The following is a 25,415-nucleotide window of genomic DNA, read 5'->3' as shown; positions in this document are numbered from 1 at the left end:
TCATTTTGACGGTAGTAGACTAAAATAATCTTGAATGAAAAATGACCTACGCATCGAACGTTTAACTTTATCCAGAAAACGGTTCGGTCATTAGCCGTTTTGTCTACATCATTTACTCGAAGCCATTCGAGCTTTTGATTAATTTTCAAGTAGGTTCTGGTGGCTTTAAAAGGATCCCCGTCACCCATTTTGTCGTAGTCGTAGCCACCGCCACCATCGCAACCTCTAACGTTCACCTACACCGCAGAAGGTTTCATCCCGTTGACGTGATTTACGAATATAATAAGAGAAATCAATACGGACCCTCAAATGCGTGTGCGTTATTGCTTGCGTAATGTTGACAATCGGCAACAGTGGTCGACGATCATCTGTCATCATGCATTAGTGCACAGGATTGTAGTATATTATAATACCTACATGATTATTAATATTATGCATCCGGTCAGAATTGGAAAAAAAGTACTATATAATATTATATTTTCTTTTACTACAATCGACGAGTATTATTATTGAATATACGAACGGGATATGTTAAAAACTAGTCCTTTTTGGTGTTTCTCTTGATTTTTTCAATGCAATAACCTTATATTAATTCAACTTCGATTAAAACATTTTCCACGTATACATCAGAATATAATACTTACTAACACACATGTAAACCACATCCGATGTTGATCAATGCGTAACATCTTTTAATAATTTAATATACTAAAATCATATTATTATATCATTATTATTATTATTTAATATATATTCACCAAATAAATTGCAAATAAAATCAATAACATGGTTTTTATTAATGTTCAAATAGTTATTATAATTGATAGTATATTTTGACGTATGATCTAAAAGTATAATATTTATTTACTTTTATTATTAATAGAAATTACACATAAAATGTATATCAATCAATTTATTACATAAAATGGTCTTAAAATATATTTAAAATTTTTAAAAATCTAATTTTAAATAACTGCATTGTCGTAAAAAACAAGTGAACATGCCAATTGAATCACTGCATGTGTATATAATATGCTAATTTCAATAGTTTTATTATAGGTATGTATCATTTTATTAAATTAAAATTCAATAACATTTTATTTTTTTTATGCAACTTTTATTTATTATATCGAAAAAAGATGAACAATTTCTAGTTTAAATAATATTATTCTAAATTTGTATAAAGTAATAGATGATAAATGCAGTCTTGTAAAGTATTTGAGTAAATGTATTTAAATACTTCAAGAGTATTTAGAATACTTTTTAAATACTTTTTGAATCAAGTATTTGGAAAGTACTTTATGTTTTGGACATATTTTCATTTGAAAATAAAACACTCAACAAATACTTTTCAAAATTATAGTGAATTATTCATCAATCGTCAAATATTTTTTTGAAAGATTTAATATTTTATCTATAATATATTTATATTCATAAACAGAACAAAAATCTATTTAAGTATACATAACAATTATAAATTAGTAAATATAAAATTAATTTCAGTAAGCCAACTAGGTAGTAAAAATCAAAACAAATAAAGTATTTGAAGAGTATCTAAGTACAGGCTATGTATTTATATTTGTTCTTAAATACTTTCTGAATAGATGTATTTGTATCTGTGTTTAAATATAATTTTTAAAGTATATTCTACAAGACTGAATAAATGTATGATAAACAAGGCTGGGCATAAACGAGTTAAAAAGTTAAAGTTAAGTTAATTTTAACTTTTTAACTTAACTTTTTTGAATTTAATTTTCATTAACTTAATTTTTAACTTAATTGATGTTTATTAATATTAACTTAATAAATAACGAGTTATTTTTAATAAAATCTAAGTTACGTTATTTTATAAATAATTAAATTATAAATAAACCTAACCTAACGCTAACATATAAAAAAATATATGTATAAACTTTTAACTTAACTGAGTTAACCAAAAATTGTATTGACTTTTAACTGTTAACTTTTTCTTATTGATGCATATTAACTTAACTTAACTAAGTTAAAAAAAATCATTAACTTGCCCAGCCTTGATGATAAATAACAATAATATATTTTAAAGTAAAAATTACATAAAAGTTCTATATAGATATTATTAATTATTTTATAATTAAACTTCTCCCTATATCAATTACATAGAAAATCACTTTTAAACCACTTTACCAAAATCAAAAACAGTCTTGCCAAGTGTACTTTATTTGATGTTGCTCACACATCATACATCACTAGAACAAACAACAAATTTATTTTCAAATGCCGAAAACTAAACTACCATTATTCTAATAAAAAAAAATAAAAAAAACACATCATATATCCCATTTTAATTCTATGAACACATTATTAAGTATCCAAATTAATTATTTATTCAAGTTTAAAATTTCATAGCGTCAAAATTATTTTACACTATAATAAATATTATGTATAGTACCTATTATATGCATTTTAAAAATAATAACAAAAAAAAAAATGTTTAAAGTAAAATGAACATAAGTAACAATGATAAATTGTATATTGTATTTATTTTTAACAATCATATTATAAATAAAACAAACTTTTATGATTATTGACTTCATGTTTATACAAATTTGGTGAATTAATATCTAACTTTATTGATTGTAGAAAATTGTATTTTAAAATAATGAGACAACATTTTAATACACTTTTTATCATTGTCTAGTACACTTGAATGAGTTCCTTCGGTTTACGGACGAATTCAGTCATTCCGGATGAGTTAATCTTTTACATTTATTTTTGCGTGTACCAGTTTTTAATTTTCTACAAATATTTTAAAACACATAAACACAAAGCTTGTATCCTTTTTTTCGATCTAAAACTTATATTAATGATAATATTTATAAATACTTTAAATTATTACAATCTTCATTTTTAAACATTAACCTTATTTTGAATTATCTATAATATCAAGTTTACTTAATATATATTTAAATAATTTATTATGATAATAATATGATAGTATTAAAGAGCGGCAGTTTTGGGCAAACCACATTTAATTTATCATATGAATTCATCAATCAATTATATAGATCCATTTAATAATATTTATTTTTATAAAAGTCATTTCTATGTTAATGGTTTGAAATAAAAATTAATTTATCAATAAGACACCAATACAATCCCTTTTTATCGATCTAATCTACCAGAAAATAAATTAATATTTTATTTATTACGAATGATAATTTATTTTGTTATATTTTTTATCTGCTAGAACAGAAGTAATAAACATGTAACATAAAATACTATTTATGTTACATAGAAATGCAGATGTAATGAATTTTCAAAAATTACATTCGAATTTTATCAATTAAGTTGAAATGTAACACAATGTTTCCATAGCAATCATGAATATGCGTGTCTTATATTTTAGTTTTTATTGCATTTTTATAAAATAAAACCTATTGATGAATCCTTTGATTCACTTAAAATTTTATTTATTGTAAGTTAGAAAAATTTTATATCAACTTAATCAAGTTCTTTATATATTTTATTAGTTGAAATAATGTGGTTACTCAAAAATACCTTCGGAATTATTACACTTCAAGTTGGTATAATTTCCTTCAGTTCAGTTTTTATCGTAAGGAAAAATTTCTCAAAAAATTTTACAATGGCTTCCAATCATAATATTAATAACTTTTTAGACTTTGGCAGCATGTATTTTACTAGTTAACGTGTTGTCTCTAGATAAAGAAGAACCAAGTATGAAACATTTATTAATTTCAACTAAATCTCAAATAAAACTATATATTGACATTTTTTTAGATACTTCAGCTACATTTTTCTAGGTAGTTCAGTTATATATTTTTATGAATTTACTATTTATTATCAATTTTATTATTTTGTCTCTTAGACTAGCGTATTTTTCCTAAGATTGTCTGCTCAAATAATGCATTTTCTTCAGTAATACTTTTAATGAACACTGTTATTGTTATCTGTTAATAGTGGCCTGGATTATCATGTTTGCATTTATATTTACTATGATCATAATATGGTCGATTGCTTTTGTTGGTGCTTATCGAGTAAAATTATTTTATTTTAAAACTGTTTTTATCTGTTTAATAATTGAAAAATCCATTTAGGAAGAAAAAAATGTAATTTATACAGCTACGATATTTTGGGCAGTATATTTCATACTATGGAATGTATTAGTCATATTTTCATTTACTCAACAAAACAAGTAAACAGTTTTTAAGTTTGCATTAAACCTAAATCCATAAAATACACATTATAATATTTTATTATTTTAAGGAACGTTTGTATTGGAGCTAGATGTCCAAATGCGTTGTGGCTAATAAACAATTCATGGTATGAATACAGTGCGAATGAAAAAATTAAATTAAATAATTATAAAAGATTAGAATTGACTAAAGAAAAAAGGTTAATCGAACAAATGAAAACATATAATGAAGGAAATAGTAAATTAAATAAGGTGACATATGGAATATATCAACGAAATTTAATTGTATCCATAATATTAATAGTTTTGTATACAAGTATGTGTTTTTATTTAATTTTGATATTATTTATTTATCTTATGGTATTATGATAAAATACAAAAAAAATCTTTTATTTTTTCTACTTCACAGTTATATTACTATATTCATGGATGATTTTAATCAGTTATCCTAAAGAAATTCAGCGCAAGATAAATTCACAAACACAATAAATAACATTTTTTTTTTTAATTAATTTTTAATATTGTAATATATTATTTCATCAACTTAATAAATATTATTTATATTTATTATATATTATGTACTATAAAATTGTATATTTATTACTTTATATCAATATTTTTTATCAATAGAAAGTATTTTGAAAAAAAAAACCTGAGCAAAGATTTTACTTTTTCATACTTAATACTTTTTTAAAACTATTTAAATTTGGTATTTAAAAAAAATATTGCTATAATAATTTACTAGGAAACTTAAAAATTAACTTCACATTTAAAAGTAATGATTATGGGTGGTAACTACGACTATATATTAACCTACTTTAAATGTTCTAGTTGAACAAAATAGAATAAGAGTATCTCGGGTAAATAGTAGGTTTTTAATAAACCTCATTGAATAAGTAACTGCAATAGATTTATTAAATTTAAATTCAAAAATAAATTACTACTCTTTTTTACATAATATGAAAATATTACTATTATAAAAATATATATAACTCATTTACGTCGTTCAACTAGATACAAATGAAATTTCTATAATATTTTTTTGATCTCTAAACATATCATTAAGAAACACTCAATAAATTGTATACATTTGTAATAAATTATTGCAACTTGAATGTTCATAAAAGCACTATTTTCATGGAATTGTATCATAAAATCAGTAGCTATGTTTAGGTAATAAGTAAGTCATAGTAGTTCCAGGCTTGACATCTAACTTAGTGTAATCGGGATTCTATTTTCATCAAGTATAATGATCCAGTATAACAGATATTCCATTTTTAAATCCTATCACTAGGAGAGCTATCGGATAGTTCCAATCTACAGGTTCTTAAATTAAATTAAGAATGTTTTCAACAAATCTGTATGCATTTAAATTAAAACATTCGTATTTAGATCAATTGGACATAACGTTTTAAGTAGATAATTTAATTTACAACTAGAGAAAATAAATCAGATCATTTTTTACAAATCCATTTATCATAAAAGGTTTTTACGGCGTCTAATATTACAAAATGTATTTTCGTAAGCTTCGATGTGACAATAGAACATTCTCGACAAACCTTTTACATGTATACATTACAATACTTAGATGATAGAAATAATATTGCACAGTTCTTACATAACTGTTTAAGTCTACATGCCATATTAAGTGGATAAAACAAGTAGAGTTATAATTTCTAGTAGAAAGCTATACGATTTATGTAGTATTTAATAATACTTTGACCCAAAGCTCAGTTAGTTTTTAATTTTGAGTAGATTAATTAGAGTAGATTGTATTAAAAAAAAAAAATGATTTGAATCAATTCTAGAAAAATAAATATCAAATAATTATTACACAATACACAAGGTCCAATTGCTTAGCAGTAATTAAATACATATTTTTAACAAAAATCCTTATACAGTTCCCATTACAGTAATTAAAATAATTAAGTTTAGACGTCATGATTAGTTATTGATATTACATTGTATAATCTATTCAGTAACCTGCCATTTAACGACTCAACGGCTATCGATTCCTAACGTATAGGTAATATTTATAAGATAATGCTAACGACAGACACTATTGTTTAATTTCCTAAGCGACACAGTGGGAATATAAATATATAACAGTTATCCAACTGACATCGTACCAAATGATTGAAATTAAAAAGACCACGTAGCGTTTCTCATAGGTATCATCAAAATTGAGTCGTATTCGAATTAAAAATCTTTGCGCCGTATTTTTTGGTAATTATTAATAATACTACTTTGAAACAATTAAATAGATGAAATATGTGATAGCAATCATAATATGTGAGAAAGTAACTGTAAAGAAAAAGTTTATCATATTTTTGAATGAAGATTATATTTTATAATTAAAACCACCACCAAACATTTGCAATATAAAAAAATGTCACCACGTAGAAATTTGTTAATAATTATTTGTTTTAATTTCGCATTGTTTTTAATCCGTCGGCTGTAATCATAAATGCAACTCATCCGGTTATTGTGTTTTCATAAAAGCGTTTAAACTTTATCCATTAACGCGATATTAGCTGGGCTGGTATTCACCGAAATACCTGTTCGATGACATTAACGGCACTGATACTGGCGTTCGCTGTTTTGTTTATGCGTTTAGTCAATATTTAATAACAATAATAATATAAAATATGTCTAAAATTATCGTGACGACGTGTAACAACTTACTTTGCCCATAATATAGTCAGGATGTAACCTATATCTGTTCACGCTTGGCGTACGATTATTGACGTCATTTTATCGGTTTGTTCTCAGGTTAGGACCACAGCACACGATACCCGAGTCTTGGCCGGCAGCCGTGCGGTGACGTGTCCGCCGAACTGAAAGCGTCTGCCACCAGACCGGAAGTCGAGCGTCCCGGTGTCCGGCGAAGCGGGAGGGCCTGCGGACAACCCGGGAAAACGGAACGGGAGCGGGCGCGGGCGGCGTCGGTGATAATATATGACGGCTGTGACGACGCTCTCACGCCGGCCCGTCCGCGCCCAACGGTCGTGATCTCAACGTTTCCCCGGAAGCTGTGTCACGACGAGATGATCGCGCCCGGCCATGGCGGTGGTACAAACAATGGTTGGCGGTGGTGATACCGCCGTGCCGGGGCACCGGTCATCATGCGTTCCGAGCGGTCGGAGCGGCCATCGCCACTGTCGCAGCAGCTACCGCGGTCCTGCCACAGAATCCGCAACGGGATACCGCTACCGCGGTCGTCGTCGTCGTTGTTGTTTCTAGGAGGTGGTCGTCGTCTTCGCCACCACCTGCACTGCCGTCACCGGCACCAGCGCCGATCCCGGCTGACGTTCACCGTCGTCGCTGCTACCGCCTCCACCGCCGCCGCCGCCGCAACTTGGTGTTACCATCACCATGCGGCTGGTGCAGAGCATTGCGGGCCGACGAGAGTCCGCGGACGCGCAACCCGCCACGTCCACTAGCAGCACGCGATTGCTGCACCACGGCCAGTCGGCCGACCTAGAGCAAATCAGCATTGTGTCGTCGAATGCTACTCCGTCACAAGTGACGTATGGCACTGGTCTGGTCACGGCCAACGGGCCCAGAATAGTACCAGGTAAGGCATTTCGCATTTTATTGTAATTTTTAAGATCTCGTTTCTTCGAAATTTAACGTTACGAGTTATAAATAAAAGTATTTGACTTTAAGTGCCTTATAAAAATAACGATATACCCTAAACATATAGGGTTGGGTAGAATAGTTACCTAGCTAGTTAGTTCAGGCTAAACATCGGTGTATAACTAAATTAGCCGGCTAGACATTTGTGTTGCAGGTTTTTAACGTTACCTATGTAAAAATAGTAATATTAAATGAGGTAACAAATATGTCTCCATTAAATAATATATGCATCAATTATCAAACCAGTCTCACTAAATTCATATTGATTATTGAAGTATGATTTTATGTTAGTTTTGAAAATTATTATCCACTATTTTAACATGTTTTATCAAGTTAGAGGGTGGATGGGTTATAATGTAACATAAGCTTGAGATTAAATATTTACAAAATCAGCACATCAAAATATGTAAGTGATCTTAAAACTCTCAACCAAAAAATAAATATCGTTCAGTGTCACTATAATTTCTAGTCAACGTTAATATTCTAACGATTAAATTATCTTAAATCTTGCGAATTTGCACTTTGAAACTTAAATCACTAACCTAAAAAGATGACATAGCTTTCATAAATTGCGTGAGCTTTGTGATTGAAAATTGCAATTAAAATTAATACTTAAAGCCTTTTTATAAAACAACCATACTCAAAAATCCCACACAGCTTCTTTATATTATAATACATGAATATAGGATCTACCCTCTTCACCATAGCAAGAAAAATGATTCATCAAAACTTTTTCTTTAAAATATGTCTAACATATTTATGAGTCCTTGAATAATATATTTTTGTAATTTAATTATAATCTAATAAAATCAGTTTAATTGCAGTAATCACTAATTTCACCTCTACCTAATTTAGGTGTATATCAATTCAAATTTTCACAATACCGCATAAAATATTATTCAATTAAATTAAATTAATATAAAAATTAACAATAGCAAGGCGTAAGAATAATTTAAATATGAATCGTTTATTTTAAATTCACTTGGTTTGAAAATAATAAAAGTACAAACGTGTAAAATTGCTGGAAAATTTAACTCATCTTTAAAATTAATAAAATTTCACAAAGGAAAAACGATTTAATCAATAACAATGATGTTTTTAAACAAATGTCTTTAACAAGGAAGTACATTTTTTATTAAAACCTTTATAAGCATTTATTTTTATTTCTATTTATTTACGCATTTATTCAACATGACAATTTTTTCAGTTTGATGAATACAATTGAAGATTATATCATATTATTATGCATTTATAAAATGTAATAATCTAATAATTGTAATACAACATCGACCCCCATGGGGACGTGGACAACAGTTTAGGAACCATTGCATTTCGATATTATTACATAATAGAGCTATGTAATATAATAGCTATATTATTATTATATTTGTAAGTTTTTACAACATATAAATATATTAAATTTGGTATTATTGTGATTTATATTGATGAAGATGATTTTGGAACCCATTTATAAATAAAATATTTAGTTTGTTCACTAAAAATAAGTGCAATTATTTAAAAAATTACAATTTTTGTAGGATTATTAGGATTATTAGAATTTGAGTAGTTATTTTTGTTATAGTTTTGTAGGTTTTTGTTATTATTAGACTAAGACATTTAAAAACGTGTTTTTTTAATTTAATGGATTTTTAAGATGAAAAAAAAGATGATAATTATTATTAAAAGTATATAGTACGCTTATGAAATCTTTTAAATTAAACTTGAATATACCTATACAATATACATGCATTTTCTTCTAATTAAGTGCCTTTTTACTACTTTTCGTGTATCAAATTTTCATTAACTATTATTAAAGTAAAGTGCGAATTCGTGTACTTATATAAAATTGCTATGAAATACATACCTAATGAACATAATCATCTGCAGTTTTAAAAACATTAATTTCTTCTAGATTTTAATCATTAAAACCTTTACTGATTAACTTTTTGAATAAATGTAGTTTTTTATTAGTGAAGTATAGATACTATTTAAACATTCAGTGCTGTATCTGATCAATCTTTAAGTTAACGTTTAGTAGAAGAATATAATATTATAATTATTGGATTAAGTTGATATAGGGATTAGAATTAAAGATTCTTTATAACAAAAAGTACACAACAAACATAACATACTTACCGTCATTTTTATTTTTATTAATTAATTAATTTAAATTCCAATTTTTAGAAATCTTAAATGCATCTACTTATTAAGACCATATTTTCAATGATCTAGATTTTATACTATTTTAGGGAATATGTATTGTACTTCTATAACGATATAAAATTGTGTTTATAATAATCAAACTTATACCTAGTGAACACTTTTATACAAAAAATTCTTAATCATTAAAAAACTAATATTAATTTTTATGCATACCTACCTATAATTTCATAAAATAAAACTATTACTAAATCGTATTTTACATATTGTGGTTGAGTTTATTAATATACCTACGTGATTTTCATATGGGATACTCTACATGGATTGTTTTTGTATTAAATAGATTAAATTATAAAATAAACCATTGGACTCGTAGCTTTTAAAATGGATTGAAAGTTGTTTTTTTTTTACTTGTTTGCCATTGATATTTTAAGCCGATTACCGGACGTACATAAAACAGATATAGTAAAATCATATATTGTATTATTAGTATCTTTGTCTCGCAGAGACCGATGTAGACTATTGAAATAGTCGGATTCGTGTATAGTTTCTAACAAATGACATAAATGGCTACCCAGCTAAAAAGAACTCAAAAATTCTTTTATTATTATTTAGCAGGCGTATTTTTAATTGTGACTTGAAAATTTCATCTGAACTTGCTACGTGACGACTAAAAAATGCCATCTACACCTTTCATTTATAATCTAAAAATTATGCGAAAAAAAGGATTAATTTTTTACACGTTGTTAATCTAGTAACTATATAATGTTGTGCATCACGAATACGATAACAGATTAGTACCAAACGGGGAGATTTATATGTTTATAATTATATAAGACATTTTGCTATTCCGATTGTAATACATAATATTTAATACATTTTACTGTACTGATGGCATGGTAACAATACAAGGAACCGACACTATTTCGGTACGTGTATATGTGTAGGCCAATGGCTTATATACTTGGTTAAGTAATCAGCGATAGTTTAACCATATGGTGATATACCATGATAATGAGAATTATTTTACAATCTGGCCATGCGCTTTATGAACGAAACACCAAAAATACTTTTAACAAAAGTTATTGTAACAATTTACTTGATAGAGGCGTATCATTAATATTATTGAAAATATTTTATAATCATTTAAAACTGTAAATAAGAGAATTCGACTAGTTACGATAATATTTTAATACTTCTGGTAAGTTTTAATATTAGTTAAATTTTTTTCGGTTCCTGAGTAGGTAATTAAATAAATAATCATAATTGTATTTGCTTACATTTAAATAGTACCTACCAAACAAATATATTGTCTAAAAGTTACATAAAATGACAATTTAATTACATATTTCAATTACATACATAATATAATAACTGCATGCTATTAAACCAAAATCTCACGAAAGCCTACCTCTCCATTGTTAACATAATTAAATTAACAATACTAAACATAGTATTATTATATTAATTTTGATGTGCACTTAACCATTATATCTACTCATTATTGAACTATTTTTATTAAAGTAATAATAGTATAAAATTATTTTACAGTATAATACAAAATAATACTAAGCTTCTTGAATCAAACCATATAAACTATAATATCAATTTTGATAACTTTACTGCATATTTTTTGCTTTGTATTTTGAAGTATAAAAATTTTCAAAGCGGTAAAACGGTAAAAGGTCTGAATATGTTTCATAATATTATATTACTACTACACATAAAAATAGAACTATGGTTTATACCTACCTGCTTACGATATAATAATAGTATTATTTATATGTTTAGTATAATATGTATATGATCTTTTACTAAGCACACTTGTTACCTGCAACTTGTAACAAGGTCTAAATTAATATTGAGATATCCAAGGTTTCCTAGAATAATTTTTAATATGTTAGATAATATTATTTTATGGATCTTACAGATTATATAATGATAAAAAACTACACCATACTAAATCGATCGATCAAGACCAATGCTAGACAATCTTATATACATATTTGTTAAAGTTACATAAAAAATATATTGAGTTACTACTTTAATTTAACAAAAAAAAATTTTCGATCTACACTATAACTGTTTGCAGTAACAATAAATAATATTCGAGGTGGTTGAATAGTTTGTTTTTAAGCCGGTTATTGTGGTTTTTTTAGAGGTCCCTTCTCAATACGCACAAAAGCATGCAATTATTATGAACTATGCTTTTCGTTATTTCTGTTTAACAAACAACAACATTACAGTATTATATACTTCTGCTTTTGAATAATGAATCCATTAGCTGCAGAGTAAAATATTGATCAATACAATTTGTGTTACAAAATTTAGTTAATTATTGAAAAACCAAAGTGTTATTATTATATTAAATTCATATTTTATTAAAAGTAAATAAAATCAGAAATTATTATGCATGATCAATAAATATAAATGTTAATTTAACATCTATACCTATATTATATATTTCATAATGGCTGACATATTAATAATCGAATTAATTTTCGAACGTATTCACAAAACGTATTTTGTAGAATAGGTAACCTATATTTTGGTAAATGCCTATACCATATTTGAGATCTTATTAACAATTTTAATAATTTAAAATATTATTATGATTGAAAAGTAAAACAAAATGTTGAATCGTTTTTAATAAAAAATATAGATTTTTTTTTTTACTGACAATATTGCCAAATTTAGATTATACTTTATCATTAAGTAGAATAAAATATCAGTCATTAGTATTTAGTCTTAATGTTTATACTAAATATTATAAATTGATAGATCATTCAATAGTTTGAATCCATAATCTCAGAAGGCAAATAATATCATTGGTTAAATTGTGTAATACTAATAGATTGGAACCATTTGTTGGAAAAACAAATTTTTCTTTTTCTTTGTTTCTATGTTTGTGATTTAAAATATTTTGAATTATAATTTATTAAGTTATTTAAAATTAATTTAATAATATAAATTAATAATTATAACTAAATGGGTATATAGAAATAAAATAATTATTTGACAAATAGCACTACTAATTTCACTAAGTAGTTGACTTTAAAAATAAATTAACCTAATCATATGTTCACTTAAAAGATTAACAAACTATACTTTAATGTAGTCAGTACAAAACATTGAACAAAAGTAATTTCAATTTAGTTTAATTATAATAAACAAAAAAATATTAAATAATTAATTCTGCTCTGAATGGCCGAGGAGAATAAAATTATAAGAACTAAGTAACACGACAAAAAAAAATATTGTCTAAACTAAACAAATATGTACTTTTATATTTTAGCAAAGCTTGTAATTTTCATTAAATAACAAAATAAGCACAACAAAATGCGATTTTATCATAATTTAAAACGTTAAGCTTCCTCGGTACAATAATTTAAATTCATATAATTTGTATAATACTAAAAATAAAAATAATATATGTATACAATTATTTATATATTTTAAAAATTAGATATTTTATTTACATCAATCATTATTTACAATAAATAATATACTCCAAAAATAATTTGATCAATATATAAAAACTTAATATTCGAATAATAATTCAATTTAGAACTATTGACGTAATCATATTATATTCTGTTATTTTATTTTATAAAATTACCTTTTAATATTTAACTGTTAATAATAAAATACTTTTTCAATCGAGTAAATGGTTAAAAAAAAATGATATATTATCTATGTGCTTCTTTTGTTTGTACATAATTTTTTGAGCTAACTCATTATTTTTCAATTAGTCTAATAGATTACGCTGCCCTAGAATACTTTGTTCGTATTTTATTTTAAAATTTTATGATTCATAACACGACACGAATACGTTACATAGAATAGGTAATTAATTAAAACATAAAAATTAAACTATTTAAGAAAATACATTTCATAAAATAAGCACGTAATTTTATTTAAAAAATGATATTGTTAATATGTGATATAAAAAAATTAGGACGATAATCAAATTAGATATATTATAATATTATATAATTACTACATCTGAGATAATAATTAGAGAAGATATGACAATTTATACATTGATAGAATCCTTTTTATTGTGTTATAATTGTGTTTTTGAGAATATCCATATCAACAAAATCGATTAAATCGATGGATTTATAAATAGAAGGTATAGTGAGTTAAAAACTATAGGATGACCTTTAAGATTATTAAAGTACATAATTTGTTAATGAATTTTTAAAAGTTAAGTATTAAAAACATAGTTAGACATACATGTGATTATATGAGAATATAATTGGATATTTCATTTATGATGATTAATCCCAAAATTAAATTGAAATTCCATACGCCTATATGGGTCTTAGAAATGACTTAAACATACATTTTATTTTATTGCTTTAGAGAAATAAAATTGTTATGGATAAATTTAATACTTTACTAAATTTGTATTTGACTTTTATATGTTAACAAGTGAATTTCAAGTTAGTCATTTATTGAAAACTATATCAAGGTATTTGACTTCATTAGCTACTAGAATTGTTTAAGTTCTTCACTAAAACTTACCCAAAGGGATGTATGTTTTTTTTTTTGTAGCGTGAACGTTACTACGAATTTATTGTATCCCCATTTATTTTTATTCACCATTTTGAATATATCTTTTAAGTAAAACAAACTCAACAATGATATGCATATAGTATGTGCAGTCAGAATCTAAAATATATACTATAATTTACAGAAAATTAATGGAAAATATAAATCACATTTTACCCCAGTTGTTTGAAATTAAACGTATATATAGCGCAGAGTTTTAAATTCACTCGACTTCATAAAAATTATATTTATTAAATTAAATTATAAATCTGCTATCGAAAATTCACACTTCATGTGTTCATACAAATATTTGTATCCCAAACACTAATTTACATTTTATAACTCAAGTGTACAATTTTAAATTCACCTATATTTTATAAATGTTATAGTTTCACGAATAGTAAACTTAGTGAACTGTTTTTTTTTTTTTTTTTTTGTAAATAAATTAATAATATATTGTTTTGTACTTTTTCTAACTTTTAATTTTGAAAACTAAAAATAAACAAAACAATAAAGGTAGCTTCATTATTTTAAACGTAATAACTATAACAAAAGCGACCAATCAGAACGCTACTTTCGTTTCATTACATAATAATTATATAAATTTCAGCATAGTGCATAATATTATGTCGGTTGATCTACCCAGCTCAATAATTATATGACTTCCAACATTGTTGAGGCTATATAATTCGTTCAGTACTTAACCTGAATCGTGTCGTTCAGAAATTATCTTCTAGTCAATCACATTTGAATGATAGTCAATAATACAAGATTTCTGAAGCATTCACTCAACATTTGTGAAATTACCTATGTATTATACATATACATTTTCAATGGATTAGTCCAACGTCCAAGTTTTGTGTAAATAAAGCCGATATTAATTAATATTATTATTATTATAATTAAATATTATTAACAAATTTAAAAATTGAATAACACATTGTATATTAAATTTATACTATTGTCTAAAAAAATTTCGTCCATATTAATATTACCATTGTTAAATATTGGTACTAACTATTGAATACCAATAACTTGTTAATACATTTAATAAACATTACAACAAAGCATGTTTCAATAAAACATAATCTGGATTCTAGATCACCCACTACAACATTTACCAGTATATTTTAAGCTACCTAATAATTCTATAACTAATTTATAAAAATGCATAATAAACTGAAAACAATATTGTAGAACCTGAATTGTATTTTGCCTATTGTGATATAAAATATTTTGAATTATTAACTATTAGTATAATGTAGATTTTTTTTTATGATTCATCAATTTATAATACGAATAGATTATAATTATACATTTTATGTGTATTGATATTGGTGTTTACATAACTTGGTCGTAGGATTATTTCAAAAAAAATTTCGTTAAATTAAATTAAAATATCAAAATATACAATACATGATTTATTTTATTATCACTGCATTGTGTTTACATGAAAACTATTCATGGTTATGTGGTATTTTTTAATTTTAACAAATAAATTAGATTTAATTTCACTACCATATTATCATTTGAATATGATATTTTTAAGCTTGATTTTACTTAAATATAAAGTTTTATAGGTACCTAATGATTTCAGTTAATTATCATTTGTATTATTGATGATTTAATATAATTAATAATGATGTTAATAATATTGAAAGTATTTAAGATTTTAACTAATCAAATTTACATGATGTAATATTTCTACAATACTGTCCATAAATTAAGACAAAGCGTTAAAATCCATTCATTGGTATCCACAGATTTGGCAAAAATTATCCATTTTAGAACACTGATATTTTCATTACACAAGTAGAACCCGGATAAGGGACGGCAATTTTGTGTTCAGACTATTTTGGCGACCATCCAGTTAATAATAATCAATAGCTCTTTCGACACAAAACTATAATTTAAACAAAATGTTTCTCATTGTATCAAGTAAATAGTCAAATCTACTATATGTATTTATCATTAAGATTAAAATATTATGTCATTCTACCTTTAATACGTCAAATGAAAAATATTAGGGATTAAATCCAATAATATTGACAGATAATATTAAATTAAAAATACTAAAACAATATTATAAATTTATAACACTAATAAATGCACTAAAACTATAAACTCCATAATATACATTAATATATATATGACGTGTGTGTTTGTACATAAATCAATCACCTATAATACCTAAAATGTTTTTATTTAAATTATAATCTATGTTATCTTTAGTCGGCAATTATAAATCGCATTAATTAAACAGAACTATGTTACTTATTAGATATATATTATCACACAAAATACTATTTACATAACCACAATTAGAAATAAATCATACAAATAAAACAGAAAATGTATTTGTTTAGTATTTTGTAAACAAATAACAATAAATAATTGTCAATTTGGTAAACATCACGTATTTACCTGTATTGTTCGAATTTCATACTTACAAAAGCATTCAAAACAAAATAAATTTATGTGAAATAGCCAAAAATATTTAAATTTAACATTATATAATAACAACAAATTTTTGTTATAATTGGTTTTATTAAAGGACTTATTAATAGAGGGGAGTTATGTCGATTAGATAGATTTTTCATGCGTTATAAAGCTATAATGTATTGTGATATACCTTAATCAAAACAAACTGTTTGAAACTGTATATTTAGTGTACATATTACCATATCATTACAAAATAATAAAAATGTATGTTTATATTTAGGTTGTTCTCCAAGCGTTCTTAATCTTTTTTTAATAAATTTGAATAACGCTAAATTATTAAACGTACAATTTTCTAAAAAATATTAATGTATTAAAATTGTGAACAATTATTTTTTTGTTTCCTAATTTTATGTATTTAGGATAATTTTTCCATATTTATAGGTTTAGAAAATATAAAAGCTATAGATGTTAATATTTTATGGTAATTTTTAAATAATATATAGTTAGTACGTATACGTACCTTAATTTCATATTCTGTTTGATAATATTTTTCGGTATAATGTTATATGTAGAAGTTTGATTTTGAATAAACAATTCATTTGTACATATTTTAAGTTTATATGAATTAAGTTGAGTTTTGAATGAATTTCGTAAAATGATTGTCTACTTTTCGTACATTAATACTTCAAATACGTATTTATAACTAATTATTTACTATTTCGAAATTCGATATTTATATACGCTGAAATTGTTTTCTTCAAAATATAAAAATAAAATTTATGTTGACACTTAAAAAAATAAAAACCTAAAAAATGATAATCATAAAAAATACAATTTATATATTTTTAATTGGTTTTAAATGATTTTAAAAAACATATCAAAATAATTTTCAAATATTGAACTTCTAATTAAAAAAAAATAACATGTATACATCTTTTTTTCCTAAAGTGTATTACTATATAATGCAATGGTTATTGTACAAAACTGTACCATCTACCCACTGAGATATTTTTGTACTTATGAATTATATACTTATATAACACCCATTATTAAAGCAACTTACATAAAAAATTGATTTAGAAAAGGTGAAAACACTTTTACTTGAAAAATACTTTTTTGGTTTGTTTGTCACAAAACGCTGAAAATTTCTTTTTTATAATTCGATCATTATTATAATTTTAAATATTGTAATCCATATGCAATGCAATTTGTTGGATGTGAGCACTTGAACTTGTACATTTGCGAGAATGACAGCTTGTCGTTTACTGAGTGCTTATGAAACCGTCAGTGGCAGGAATGCTTCTAGATTGATCGACAATGGTTGGAACTTGGAAGTACTTATCAGTCATCGGTTTGTTGTGTTGGTGTAACTTTCAAAACTTTCCAACCGAATGGTACATTAGACGATTATAGGACAGGTAAAAACAAATATCAGCATGACCGTTGATCGTTCCAATCCTATACTTAGTCCAATAACTATTGGTCATTGCTTTATACAGTCATCAGATTTATGTAATTAAAACACATGAAGTTACATCATTATAATATGACACTAGGTGGACAATCGTTAAAAATATATGTGTACCTATTTGAGTCACGACAGAAAGCCTTTTTTAAAACTAGTAAATTGAATGTTTAAACGCATGTCTAATGTATATTTTTATTATCAAAAATAAGCTGGTCAATGATCGGAATGTATTGAGCACAGTATTATCCAGTGGTTGATAGCTACAGAATTGATTTAATGGAAGTTATTATTCTTTCAAGCAGAGTGTCAACGACTAATGAACGTTTAAAGTTGAAGATGATTGTGTACAAAAATGTATATCTTTATGTGATTTTCGATTTTATTATATATATTTTTTTTATCACTATGACAAATTATCTATATTTTTTTATACATTTACTTAAATCAAGTAAATTTGTTTACTTAAATAAACACATTTCATAAACACAATCTTTTTTCTTAAGCTTTGTTTTTTGTTTTTAAATAATTTTAAAAATGCTTTGGTCTCTATACATTTCTTGTAGTAATGTTGGCGTATGATTGACGTGTCGACTATATAGTGAATTTCTCGTTGAAACGGAAAAAGGCCTTATTTGTACGTCTCTGCATGGTATTATTCGCTCAAGACGATACTCAACGTTTCAACCGAAAACGACGATGGCTGTATTGTAGAAGTTATAAGAATAGGTACATGTATACGATGACGTTCATTCTCGTTTTTAATTGCAAATGTTTTTTTTTTTTTTAATTGAAAGAGAACTTTTCTGAAAAATTGTTCATATAAATTGTGATGTTGCATCTTGTTGTAAACTAAAAATGGTGCATTAGATAGGAATGTGAACGATGGAATTAAAGGGTGGGTAAAATCAAATCAGTGTATCAAAACTACTAGCCATCTGTAAAACAGGACATCAATTAAGTTAAGTTATTTCAAAGATTAAAATCGTTGAAAAAACTCTAGAAACGTTGACAACAGCCACAGTGGATGGCACATAGCCGAAAAGAATGAGATTTACACGATAAATCGTATACTGAAGACTTTCTTTTCTCTATCAACAATGTATCACAACAACTAAAATTATACACACGTCATGTACAATTTGATAGGGTACATTAATTCGATTTCAATTGTATAATAGAGTTTCCCAATTATCGAGTCAACTAAACTTTTCTAACATAAGGACACAGAAGTAATAGTAAAATTCTAGGATGTTATTTGAATTTTTAAATGAAATAAATTATAAATTTATTAAAATCCTATACCATAAACAGCTATTTTCGTGAATTTCTTTTTCAATTAAATTATAAAAATTATTTGGGTACTACGTATTGTTTGTATTTATATTGACTAATAAATCAAGCCCACAAATAATTATTCAAACATTTAAATTAAAAATTATCTTTTCCAATACTCATTAAATTGTATTAAAATGTTTACAATTTGTTTGATCACATGAATTATTTTGATTTTGGAATTATTTGCGCCAACTATTTATAGTATATCATCGAGGATATTATGAATTTATTTATTTATTAATTATCTTTACGACCTACGCAATCTTAAACCGGTGAGGTTTAGAAGAGAAACGATATTCTCTCATTATAGCATTTGCACATTGGCCGTTATCAGTTATCTGGCCGTTATCTGGCCACAAAACACGTCATTACAATGGTAATGATTATATAATTATGACACTTCTTCGGTCCGGTTGTGTTGGCGGGAGAGGCGTGTTCTTATTTGTTGACGCGACTCTCGTAAGACACGACAGATTATAATAATTATATATATAAAACGTATGCTGATAGTTTGTTGAAAGACGTGTAAAGGGCGAAAAATGAATTTTCGGGGGGAAAAAAGTACGTCTGGTGCTATTATTACGTGATGATATGTGGTGAATATATAGTTTATGTGTGTAAGTCTGTGTTTGTGTGACACTATAATATAGACCGAGCGGTGAGGTGTGTATGTGTATGTGTAAGCCGAAAGATAGGGCACGTTAACCCCGGCGGCGTGGGCGCGTATTGATCCGCGGGGTATTTGACCCGCTGCCGCCAACGCCATCGTGGCAAAGGTCGACAAACAGGCCCACGAAAGCGTCGTCGACAACGACGGCCGTACGTAAATAGTCTCATGGTCTGACCTGCCGAAGACGTATTATAATATTATACACTGTTGTCCGCGAGAAGACTGCAAGCGGGAGATCTATTATTTTTTTTAAATGAAAATATCAAACACGCACCGAGAACATAATATTGTGTCCGTAAAAAAGTCAGGTGTTTGAGCACGCCGCGTCCGCGAGGTTCCACGCAGAGATAACACAAAGGTTTCGTGACAGTTCCACAGACCACAATAATTTAGTCACCGTACGTATATTTATATCGTTTTTAGGTGTAACTGATCCGAATGAATCAGACTATAGAACGTCGTGCGTGAGCGCTGTGAAAACGAGCAACGATATCATGTTATAATTATGTCATTACGAGCGCCCGAAACGAACTTAAGCGCACACTTTGATAATCCCACTAGTGGACGTCACTTCGTCATCTGTAAAAAATAGTGTTAGTGTGTGTGTACAGATATCGTTTGATTCTACGAAATATTGTACATTATACTACACTGTTTTCAATACAATAATATTATAATCATTACAAAGTATAATACATAGGTAGTATAAGACGTATCCAAAGATTTTTAGATTAAAATCCTATCATTCTATATGAATAATATATTAAATGTACGAGTTGTATAAATGATTATTCGTTTCCGGAATAAACGTTTTCAGGGAAATAACGAATGACTCAATTGTGCTGCTATATAGGTACCTACTCGGCTTTTCATTTAGTTTTTCCTCTATCCTATATACCACTCTATTCTAAATACTGATCCGTCAACAATACACAATATGTACGTTTTTTTTTGATCAATAAAACTTATCGGTACTTCAAAATCGAATCTCGTTTACGAGGATTCTTGTTATTCGTGTTGTTACAGTTAAATTTTTAAAGTTGAGATCATTTAATTTTCAACTCATATTTTGTATTTATACTGTACTTTAAATACACAACTGCCAACTCGTATACAATTTCCTTGTGAAGCCTATGCCACTTTACTAATGTAGATTTATGTAAATATATGTTGATATAACCATTAGTAGCCGTACCTAAAGGCTAAAACCACTGAATGTATTAAATAAAACCATGTTTTCTGATCACTTACTCAAATAATTTTTTATTCGTTTTATCTTATTCTATCACAGCAGATTAAATATAGGTGATCAAAGTTTGTTTAATTTCAAATGTATTTGATAAATGAACTGAAAAATACCAAAATAGTCAAACATAACTGTTTGGCTTCGTGCAGTACACCCGTGGGCCAATTTATTGTAATACTTGCATTGCGCGCACATCAACCTTCTAAAACCCAAAACCGAAAAACTTGACTTCCAAGAAGCAGTGTAACATTATTTCTCCGTGTGTTTATCTAACAAAATTGTTTGATCCTATTACAACGTTAATCAGTTTTCCTCTTCGCGTTACTAAAACTCTTCACCTTAGTTTCATCCCAAATGCGAACAATATCATGTAATATTCGATATTAAAGACCATCTTAGTCAAACGCGAGTATATTTCACATAAATTGATTTGTAATCAAGTGGTATTTATATTTTATTTTAATGGCCTTTTAACTCCATACGTTTTTTTTTTTTTTGAATTCAGCCCGTGCTCTTTATTTTTTGACTATCCTTAAAAAGTAACATTGATTTACTGCCTCGGAAAATAAAACATTATGGTCCTTTTTAATGTGTGCAACAAAATCAACTTGCACTATTGATGTTTCATCATTTATTGCAAGTAACATAAACTTATATTGTCCGTCGAAATAAAAACGTTAGGAAACGACATGAATTTTAATTAATTTTCTTTTATAATATTATTAAATCTAATATTGAAATATCGTGACTTTATAAAAAAGACGAATATTTAAATACCATGAGGGGTTGAACTTAATTGTCAGAATTCGTTACACTTCAATTGTTTGCTTTTGTTACACTTATATTTAACAATCAAAAATAAAATGTTATTTTACACATTGTTGTTTATTTGAAGATTAAAATATTTTAAACTTAAAAATATTATAAATATCTACTATTTAAAATTGTATATAAGATATATCACTAATAAAAAAGTTTCTTTAAAACAATATTATTTACACAAATAACTATGCCGTTATTTTTTATTCCTAGCAGTACATAATATGTTAACTTTACACGATAACGTAATGTACCTGTGTACAATTTATATCATATTATACGAAGTATGTCCAGAAAGTAAGTTCCATTGGACAATAAAAACATTTAAAAGTCTAAATTTAAAATGAAATTTTATTTTAATATAAAGTAAATGTATCACGTTATTTTCCAACATAGTTACCACCATTATTTAGTCACTTATCATATCGGGGTACCTACTAGTTTTTGTACTCTTTCCTCGTAGAAAAATGCCACCTGCATTTGAACCATGTGTTAACAGCTTCTTTCACCTTATCATCTTCGTTAAAGTTGTAGCCACTCTTAAATTATATTTTCATGTATAAAAAAGGATGAAAATCCCTAGATGCCAAGTCTTAGCTAGGCCTACAGCCTACATCCAAGAAATAGTTTAGCTGTTCTCATGTAAAATCTACAAAAACTTGTAGTAGAAAATTGATCTTACTTTCTGGTTATAACTCGTAATAAATAAACGCAATGGCTGTACGTGGACTATATATAATAAGTATAGTTATAACAAGTATACAACAAAAAGTACAACAATTGGTGTAATATTTTATTGGAAATGATTTATTTATAATTAATAATAATTATAGATATTAAAAAATAAAATAACACTATTTATTTATTTCATTGTTTTGACATTTTGTGTAAAAAATTACAACGTTTATAAAACTGTTTGATCCTGTAATAGAATATTATATATAATATAATAAAACAAAAAAGTATACAAAATTCAACCTGTTCATTACGGAGTTTCAAAGGAAAAAATATATTTAAATATTCGTCTTAAGTATTGTCCGAAATAAAAGGCCTATTGAATATTTCAACGAGTGATGTTGGTGTATTCCGATTATTATCACCTGCATCGTCTTTGTCTTAAACATAAAACGTTTCATAATCAGTGTAACGTAAATATAAATATTTACAGTGTCTTTACTGTTGTTTTTGTCTTGCTATTACAAAAACATAATGCCATCGTCAAATTAAAAAAAAAAAATAAACTATTTGGTCCTTTTCACGTTGGTAAAGGATAAAATTCACAGTTAAAGTATCAAATATTTTTATAAATTCGAATGAGAAAATAATATTCTATTAGAGCGGAATGAGAAATTATTTTTTGCAAACGCAAAATTTCTGAACACACGATCAAATAAAAGCTTCCTACGTAATACGCTTTAAAAAACTATACCATATACAAATATACAACGTATACGTTATTTTTTATAAAAATGTAACGTGTATATAATATCACAGCAAAAAGTTTGGATAACGACAATCAAACATGCTCAGGAATATATTACATAATACGTAATTAATCAACTATATTATATATTATTATGTCTGTCACTACTACTTTTTTTTAAATTTGAAAAAGAACTCATAACGATCAAAACCAAAATATATTACAATTAAAGACCTAAAATTATGAAATTTCATCATTTATCAAAATAATAATATTTCAGAAATTAAACTGTTCTCATGTACACAACTACAAATATTTTATTTATTATACGATTCAGCTACCTAATATAATAATAAAATATATTGTAGGTTTAGTGTTTACACAAAATTGAATGCAAAGAAGTGAGCAATTAATAAACGGTTTTTATTTTAGTCTAACTCTCATATTTTGTTAAAATAACACATGTTCTCAATAGCTCAATATTTTAATATTTACCAATGTAATCATTAATCCATCATTATATTGTAATAACTTTTAATTCTAATAGCATCCATTTTTAAATTTGTTCCTCATATCTACGACCTACATGGTGTTTCTTTTATTTTTACTTATAAACTACTAATTATTTTCAAATCTATTACATTTTTTGAATTTATCTCTTTTACATAATTTTAATTAATAAAAATATAAAAATATATTTTAATCGTTATAATTATTTTTAAGTTTTTACTTTTTTATACAATAACATACATTTTTAATTTCATATTTCAAATCAGAATATTATTTGGAAAATTCAAATATATAATAGAAATTAAATTTTGAACTATCTAGTAGTTATGAGCATTTAAAATTTTGATTTTCGGAAAAGTGGACCAACATTTTTCGAAGTACTTCTGTGACACTTCATTCCGCTCATCAATATGTTGAATCAGTCACCTGTAATCCATAGCCCACACGCAGCCATCGCAACATTTATTTTTGACCCTCAAGGTATTTAAAAATTTTATTTGTATACCTCAAATTGTAAATATAAAAATAATATAATTTCGATTCGTGTCTATTATATTTTTAAAATTGATAATAAGAACCTTCAATAATTGATATCAAGTTTCTAATCTATTAATAATTTAGTAACATTAAATACGCTTAAATTACATCAATTACAACAAATGTGTTTTTGTTTGTCAATATTAAAAGTTTTTGTAACTATGTTTTTAGTACAGTTTGTTTTAAAACTTACCAACGTGCAGACATCGTTTAAAAATTTAAAGTTTAAATTAAATAACTTGAAGTGTATTATAATTATCAATACCATGTCAAAAAAAGAACGTAAAATATACGATAAACACCTATATTCAACAAATAATGAACGGATTCAAATTGTTTATAGAAAACAAAGATAAATTGTTATGTTTAATTTGCCAAAAATCTATATTACCTATAAAATAATATAATATTAAATAT

The 25,415-nt window shown here is 26.0% G+C and overlaps 2 protein-coding genes across 5 annotated transcripts in view; both read left to right on the top strand.

Moving 5' to 3' along the window:
* The window catches only part of LOC114121782 (cyclic nucleotide-gated cation channel alpha-3), a 101,683-nt gene that overhangs the window by 40,148 nt on the left and 36,120 nt on the right, over positions 1-25,415 (top strand). For all 3 annotated transcript variants that reach the window (XM_027984240.2, XM_027984239.2, XM_027984241.2), the window contains exon 2: positions 6,965-7,769. In XM_027984240.2, the coding sequence (XP_027840041.1) occupies positions 7,568-7,769 (202 nt within the window). In that variant the 5' untranslated portion in view covers positions 6,965-7,567. The remainder of the gene's footprint in view (positions 1-6,964; positions 7,770-25,415) is intronic.
* On the top strand, positions 3,359-4,731 carry LOC114121783 (uncharacterized). Of its 2 annotated transcripts, none has more exons than XM_027984242.2 (6): positions 3,359-3,592; positions 3,657-3,714; positions 3,958-4,034; positions 4,095-4,192; positions 4,264-4,508; positions 4,602-4,731. In XM_027984242.2, the coding sequence occupies exons 1-6, from the start codon at positions 3,518-3,520 to the stop codon at positions 4,679-4,681; spliced, it is 633 nt and encodes a 210-aa protein (XP_027840043.1). In that variant the 5' UTR covers positions 3,359-3,517; the 3' UTR covers positions 4,682-4,731. The 2 variants fall into 2 exon arrangements, with proteins under 2 accessions (XP_027840043.1, XP_050055168.1); XM_050199211.1 differs by having other exon boundaries at positions 3,365-3,592; positions 4,264-4,444; positions 4,602-4,686.

This window comes from Aphis gossypii, chromosome 2 (genome assembly GCF_020184175.1).
Source record: "Aphis gossypii isolate Hap1 chromosome 2, ASM2018417v2, whole genome shotgun sequence".
NCBI classification, from domain to species: Eukaryota; Metazoa; Arthropoda; class Insecta; order Hemiptera; family Aphididae; genus Aphis; species Aphis gossypii.
This window is presented reverse-complemented; position numbering and strand designations above follow the sequence as displayed.

Excerpts from the sequence above, each read along its gene's own strand:
- LOC114121783 (XM_027984242.2), top strand. The coding sequence starts at position 3,518 with ATGTGGTTACTCAAAAATACCTTCGGAATTATTACACTTCAAGTTGGT. Across the intron at positions 3,593-3,656 it reads CCTTCAGTTCAGTTTTTATC|ACTTTGGCAGCATGTATTTT; the intron begins GTAAGGAAAAAT and ends ATAACTTTTTAG. Across the intron at positions 4,509-4,601 it reads ATTAATAGTTTTGTATACAA|TTATATTACTATATTCATGG; the intron begins GTATGTGTTTTT and ends TCTACTTCACAG.